The 7,317-nt window shown below is 54.5% G+C and overlaps 1 protein-coding gene across 5 annotated transcripts in view; it reads right to left on the bottom strand.

Moving 5' to 3' along the window:
- Positions 1-7,317, bottom strand: part of CARS2 (cysteinyl-tRNA synthetase 2, mitochondrial) — a 35,603-nt gene that overhangs the window by 14,515 nt on the left and 13,771 nt on the right. For all 5 annotated transcript variants that reach the window (XM_024754010.1, XM_024754012.1, XM_024754011.1 and 2 more), the window contains 2 exons: positions 3,693-3,776; positions 1,479-1,608 (listed from right to left, as the gene is read on the bottom strand). In XM_024754010.1, coding sequence (XP_024609778.1) covers positions 1,479-1,608; positions 3,693-3,776 — 214 coding nt within the window. The remainder of the gene's footprint in view (positions 1-1,478; positions 1,609-3,692; positions 3,777-7,317) is intronic.

The following is a 7,317-nucleotide window of genomic DNA, read 5'->3' as shown; positions in this document are numbered from 1 at the left end:
TGGCACAGGCGGGTGGCGGAGGGTGAGGCTTCCCCCCGTAGAGTGGGGTGAGCCTACACCAGAGACGAAACCAGCGTGGGGTCGAGGCACAGGGCAGCCTGCTCTTAGATAACGTTCACGCCCAGCCAGAGGGCTGCTACATACAACAGCCGATAGGAGGACGACTGGGTTTGCTGATCTTAAAATCTGGGGTGTGGCTAGTACTTTGAAATGTTCACCTTAATCATACTTTGTTTCTAATTTTAAAAACCGATTACAGGGGCTTCCCAGTGGTTAACAATCCGCCTGCCAATGCAGGGGACACAGGTTTGAGCCCTGGTCCGGGAAGATCCCACATGCCGCAGAGCAACTAAGCCCGTGTGCCGCAACTACTGAGCCTGCGCTCTAGAGCCCGTCTTCCGCAACAAGAGAAGCCACCGCAATGAGTAGCCCCCACTCGCTGCAACTAGAGAAAGCCCACATGCAGCAAGAAAGGCCCCATGCAGCCAAAAATAAATTAATTAATTTAAAAAAACTGATTATAATAAATATCTGAAACACATCAGATGTATCAAAATCCATGAGTTAACGTGCAGGGCTCAGGGAACCATGGTGGGAACCCCCGGGACAGGCTGGAAGTGGAGAGCCCAGCCGGGATGCGGCCTTCAGTACCCACGAGCACACACGCAGACACACGCACACACACACAAACACACACACAAACACACACAGGCAGAGGCAAGGGAGCGCAGATGCCGGAGGGACGGTCCACAGGGCAGGTCCACAAAAGGAAGGTGGATGAGGCCCCAGCAGAGACAACAAAACCAGAAGAACGTTGTTCCACAGAAGCCAGGGAGCGAGCAGGGGTGTCAGCGGCCCGTCGCAGATGGGGCTGACGGTCACCGTGACCTCCGGAGACCAGAGTGGGTGGGGACGCCCGTCAGACAACAGCGGGGATGCGTGGACAGTGAGAGAAGAGACAAAAAAGAGGGTCCCCTGGAGGAGAATGGGGACCAGAGAAGCGCTGTGTTTACAGGGGTTCCCAAGACAGAAACGTCCTGGGCGTGGTGCTGCCCGAGACAGAGCCGGCAGAAAGGGCAGACGGAAGGGGACGCTGGGGGTCACGCTCGAGGCGCCTGGTCCAGGACCAGCTCTGGGGCCAAGGATGGGGGTCCAGCCCCTGGCCCAGGTCCCTGGCCGCCTTCCTGAACCTACCGCGGAAGAGATGCAGGCACCCCCGGAGCTGGCCTGCGTGTGACGGGCAGTCAAGAACTAACTGCAAAGCGGGCTCTTCTACCAAAGAGAACAAGCGCTGATGTTGGGGAGATAAACGTGTTCTGGTTTTGCTGCTTCCCTTCCCACGGCCGGTCCCACCCGGGCGCTAAGATTCCTTTCCAAACACCTGCGTTGCCGGCACTAGGACCAAGCCTGCCCCCACCTGCACCCTCTGCTGGCCGAGCGTGTGCATCACAGCACAGACGACTCCGGGAAAACCTCACCTGGCGATGGTGGAACACTCGATATGCCAGCCAGGCCTCCCGTCTCCCCAGGGCGAGGCCCAGGACGGCTCCCGGGGCTTCGCCGCCTTCCACAGGGCAAAGTCGCTGGCATGCCGCTTGTCAGAGTGATCTGCCAGTGACAGACGGTTAATCAGCGGGAGGGAGTCCAGAACGAACCAACACAGTCACCCCCAAACAGGCAGGACGCACGTCCCCGATTGCGTTCCTCTGAGGAGTAACCTCACATTTCTTATGCACGTGTTTTTCTCTTTGCCACGTGAAAGCTAGACAGCTATCAGGTACTTTTATCTATAACATGAGAGAAGCACGTAGTCCCCCAGCAGTGCAGCTGCGTGCGGGGCTTCAAGTACATGCAGTGATGCTGCTGAGGGGCCAACTCCACACGTGCTCTCATGCTCCCTCATTCCGTCTCTGTCAGTAGCTGAGTTTCAGAGTAACTGTTTTCAAAGAGAGATGATAATGAGAGCAAAAAGGAAAATACCAGGGTATTTGTATCAATCACATTCAGAAAGCAAGAAAATTCAGAAGAGGGGGGTTCAGGGTTATAGGACAAGCCGGTACGGGGCTCTCTTTATGTTCCAAAACAAGATGCCCTTCAGTAGGTGATGGATAAACAAACTGTGGTCCATCCAGACAATGGAGTGTTATTCAATGCTGATAAGAAGTGAGCTTTCGAGCCATGAAAAAACATGTAGGGGGACTTCCCTGGCGGTCCAGTGGTTAAGACTTCGCCTTCCAGTGCAAGGGGTGCAGGTTCGATCCCTGGCTGGGGAGCTAAGATCCCACCTGCCTCGCAGCCAAAAAAACAAAACATAAAACAGAAGCAGTATTGTAACAAATTCATTAAAGAGTTTAAAAGTGGTCCACATCAAAAAAAAAAAAACAAAAAAAAGGAGGACTCTTACATGCGTATTACTAAATGAAAGAAGCCAGTCTGAAAAGGCTAGACTGTATGATTCCCACTCTATGACATTCTGGAAAAGGCAAAACAATGGGGACAGTAAAGAGATCAGTGGCTGACAGAGGCTGGGGCGGGAAGGGGATGAAAAGGCAGAGCACAGAGGATCTTTAGGGCTGAGAAACTCTCTGCGTGATACTATAATGACGGATACCTGTCATTACACATCCGTCTAAACTCAGAGAGACACCAAGTGTAACCCTGATGTAGACTATGGACTCGCGGTGAGGCTGGCGTGTCAGTGCAGGTCCACCACTCTGGGGGAGTGCTGATAACGAGGGGGCTGTGTGCAGCGGGGCAGCGGGCATACGGAACTCTCTGGACCTGCCACGCAATTCTGCTGTGAACCTAAAGCTGCTCGAAAAAATAAAGTATATATATATTTTTAAAGTGTTGCTGATGCTAGAATGTGTAGGTATCCGAAGTTCCTCCTCTGCTTCCCTAAGGCCGGGGCCACACCTCGCAGGCGTGGATGGTCCAGGACGGAAGCAGGATAACAGCGACTGCGCACAAGTTAGAAGAACTGTTCTGGGGAGTCAACTCAACACACCCGCTGTAATTAGACTGAAACGACACGGGTCATAGGGCAGGAGGGTTATGCCTAAAAGCAGAGATGACTCAGACAACTTGTCTTTTGGGTTTTTGCTCATTTTTTGTTTGGTTTTGTTAAATCTCAATAGTATCCTTTAAAATTATGTTTACGTCAATCCCAATCTCCCAATTATTTTTCATGTAGTTCTATATACTTATTATTTCTTCTCCACAAAAATGACTTTGCAGAAGAGGGTGTAGGGATAGATTCGAATACCGTGGGAATGTCATACATGCTAAAATACGTATGGGAACTTAACTAGAAGTCTCAAGAGGTAGATTGGAGTCGCCTTTAAAGCACATGAAAAGCGGCGGAATCACGGGCAAGTTTATGCGGGCATTTACGTATGATAAAATACCTACAGGGATTTAACACGTGACAGCAGCCAGGTGGACAAGAGCATTAAGACGTGACAGCGCAGACGGCGTGTGCGCCTGCAGAGCGCCCCAGGCAGGAACGGGAGGCCGCGTGTCACGTTCTGCAGCAACTTCCTACTCTGCGCGGTCTCTCTATTCCAAAAAAACCCAACTCAATCGAAAACTCGGGTGTGATCGACGTCTGGCAACATCGCCACGTCTGAGAGAGCAGGGGAGGGTCTGGGCTTTGTCCCCAGAACCCCACGGCAGTGAGAGGCTGGACCCACCTGTCTCTCCCATGGGGGCAGGGGCCACGCCGACCAGCTTGCCGTATCTGTCTCCTCTTGACCGCAGGTCGAAGTAGACATTGCCTGTTTCATAAAGGTGACCGTGAAGCTTGTTTCTGTCGTCAGCACCCGCATCTACACACGCCTCACAGCTAATGACAATTAGACCCTGAACCCAGGATACGGCATCAGCCTTCAGGCGGTGCCTGTCACCGTATGTTTAAACCAGAATTAACAAAAAACATGCGTTTGCTGGGGCTTCCCTGGCGGCGCAGTGGTTGAGAGTCCGCCTGCCGATGCAGGGGACGCGGGTTCGTGCCCCGGTCCGGGAAGATCCCACATGCCGCGGAGCGGCTGGGCCCGTGAGCCATGGCCACTGGGCCTGCGCGTCCGGAGCCTGTGCTCCTCAACGGGAGAGGCCACAACAGTGAGAGGCCCGCGTACCGCAAAAAAAAAAAAAAAAAAAAAACATGCGTTTGCACACATCATGAACATCCTGTTGTGAAAGGGAAAACACAAATGTAAGTTCTCTGTAAAATGTTGAGCCAGTTCTTTTTAACAAGAAAAAAGGGAAGTGAGTTTATCGCTGGACTGCCTTCAGCTCTGGGCCCTGGGTTACAGACCCATCAATAAAGCAAGCCGTTTTTAACCCGGATACCCTAAGACCACCCTGCCACTCAGAACAGGCACCTCACACGAAAGCATCCCCCCCCCGCCGTGGGGTCCTTTCACCAAGGTGCACACGTGCTGCGGGTGCCAGACGACCCTCCCACGGGGACCCTGCAGAGCCCGGGAACCCTGCTCGTCCCCACTCAGGAAGAGGCAGAGCAGGGAAGGCGGTGGCAGAGCCGCAGCCCTGGTAGAAGAGTCCTGCCCCGAAGGAGCTGGCGCTCAGGAAGGCCGACGCCGCGGCCACTGGGTTGCACTCCTGACCGGCCACCTGCACGCCGCGATCAGCGCGAGGGCCCAAGGTCGGGTGCGATTTTTAACCTTTGCAAACTTCTGGTTTTTAATCTTCACAGTCTTTGTACTGACACAGATACTAGTCTGTATCTGCAGTACCCTTCTTAGGGACCGTGGCCTTGAAGACAGGTTGCTTTAAGATCCAGGAAGCCTTTATGGGACTTCCCTGGCGGTCCAGTGGTTAAGACTCTGCACTTCCTCTGCAGGGGGCCCAGGTTCGATCCCTGGTCGGGGAACTAAGATCCCACCTGCCTCATGGAGCGGCCAAGACAAACACAAGATCCACGGAGCTTGGACTGTCAGAGGCTCATGTCCCCGGTCACTCTCCAGCCCGGCTGGCGGGGACAGGGCAGGCGCCAGCGCCGCAGGGGGGCCATCGGCAGAACAGAGGGGAAACGGCCCCCGGTGACTGCGCTCTGCCAGTCCCCCACGGGGTCCTTCCTCCACACACAGTTTATTACTGAGCCCGACCTACGCGCCGGGGTACAGCAGCGAAACAAATACTGGGGGAACTGCTTTCTACGAAGTCAGAATGCAGACAGCACTTTGAAAATGCTTTGACAGGAGGAGAAACTGCTCCCTTGATAGAGAACACATTTTCCCGAACCTGGGCTTACTTCACCCATTTGCTGAACAAATTTTTTCTTCACAAATAGTTCAAAGCTCAAATTAGAGTCAAGCTTTTGTGGAACTGCCACAAAGTCCAAACTACTGGAGTTCAAGTTAATACATTTATTTTAAATGAATTATGTTTGTGTCACCATTATTAAAAATGTACAACCAGGGCTTCCCTGGTGGCACAGTGGTTGAGAGTCCGCCTGCCAATGCAGGGGACATGGGTTCGAGCCCTGGTCTGGGAAGATCCCACATGCCGCGGAGCAACTAAGCCCGTGCGCCACAACTACTGAGCCTGCGCTCTAGAGCCCGCAAGCCACAGCTACTGAACCCGTGTGCCACAACTACTGAGCCCACGAACCACAACTACTGAAGCCCGTGCGCCTAGAGCCCGTGCTCCGCAACAAGAGAAGCCACCGCGATGAGAAGCCCGTGCACTGGAACGAAGACCCAACGCAGCCAAAAATAAAAATAAATTAATTAAAAAACCAAAACCAAACAGGACGACACGCAGCATTTATCCTGTGCCGCGCCTGGGTGAACCCCTGGTGCCTCAGGACACAGGTCTCAGGTCTGGTCACTCCTCCCCCTCCGGTTCCAGGACCGCAGGGAGACGCCTCCCGTATCTTCTGGAGCAGACGTGTAGCTGTGCATAAAGGGCCTCACCCTCCGTAACCCCAGCGTCATCACCAGCCCCAGGCGCTGCACCGAGCCCTCCCGCATCCCGTGGCCTCTGCACAGCGATGTGTCCCCTCTTCTAAGACACACCCACTGTGTTCCCTCCACAGCTGAAGACACCGACCGGGTCCCCTGTCGTACAGAACGCCCGTCTTGGGGTGCTTTGTCTGGCCCTTCCTCTGGGTCCAGTTTAACTGGTTTAGGAGCTGCTGCTTTTGTCTGGGGCCCCAGGGCAAGGCTGCACCCTGGCGTTTGGCTGCTTCTGGGATCCTGCCTTTCTTCAGCTGCACCCCCTTCTCCCCAGCCGCGCCTTCCAAATCCTGCCCATCCCCAAAGCCCTGGCCCAAGCCTCCTCTCTCCCAGGAAGCTTCCTCCACCCCCGGGGCTGCCGGTGGACTTCCTCAGCTCTGATATCGGCACCGTCCCACTGGGCAGCCCATCCCGTGCTGCCTTATTTGCACAACTTGTCGGTTCTTGGACCAGAAAAGCCTCTGACCTTGTGAATAATGCCCAGAGTGCGCAGCCCAGGTCGGGGCTCTGCAGGTGCCGCCATGCTCGTAGAGAGTAAAGGACAAAGGAAGAGGTGTGACCCTAGATGCGGTGTTCGGGGGTGACTGCACAGGGAGCACCTTTCCTTCGTGGTCCTGCCCAAGAGCCCGAGAGGCGCGGGGACCCTGCCTGGAACTGCGTGCAGCCCGTGCACGCGAGGACTTGCAGTTCTCCCTTCACGTATTTGCTATATTCAGGCTTTGTCTCCAGGAGGATCAGGCAAAGCACCCGAAGACGAGGTGTTCTGCACAAGGGACCCAGTCAGTGTCTTCAGCTTCGTGGAGGGAACCCTGTGGGTGTGTCTTAGACGGAAGAGGGGACACAGCCCTGTGCAGAGGCCACGGGATGCGGAAGGGCTCGGTCCAGCGCCTGGGGGGTGACGTAGGGCGAAGCCCTTTATGCACAGGTGCGAGTGGCAGTGTCGGGAGATCTGCCGTTTCTGCCACTGGCCCGTCGAAAACAACCCTCCCCTACGCAGAGAGGGGCAAGAGTCCTTAACAAGGGAGTGGGTCTTCAGAGCCACCGCCACTGTCCCCAGCTGTGTTGTGAAAACTTATAAACAAAGTTAAAAAAAAGGCTCCAGTGAAGACTGTACTCCCACCCGGACCCCATGGCCGTTAGCACCTGGCCACGTTTGCCTCGTTGAGATCGACTCTCGGATGCCCACCTCGCCTCTGACAGTGCAAGGTATTTTGAAAGAGAACTGATTCAGCAGTTTCACAAAGAGACACAATCGTAGAAAATCTCACAACATTTTTGCCGTAAGACTCCTACCAAGAAAGACAGTAAGACGTTCGGCCCATCCGAGCCACCCAAATAT

The sequence above is a fragment of the Neophocaena asiaeorientalis genome, unplaced genomic scaffold (genome assembly GCF_003031525.2).
Source record: "Neophocaena asiaeorientalis asiaeorientalis breed wild unplaced genomic scaffold, Neophocaena_asiaeorientalis_V1.1 scaffold684, whole genome shotgun sequence".
NCBI classification, from domain to species: Eukaryota; Metazoa; Chordata; class Mammalia; order Artiodactyla; family Phocoenidae; genus Neophocaena; species Neophocaena asiaeorientalis.
Note: the sequence above shows the minus strand (reverse complement) of the source record. Positions and strands in the feature narration are given on the sequence as shown.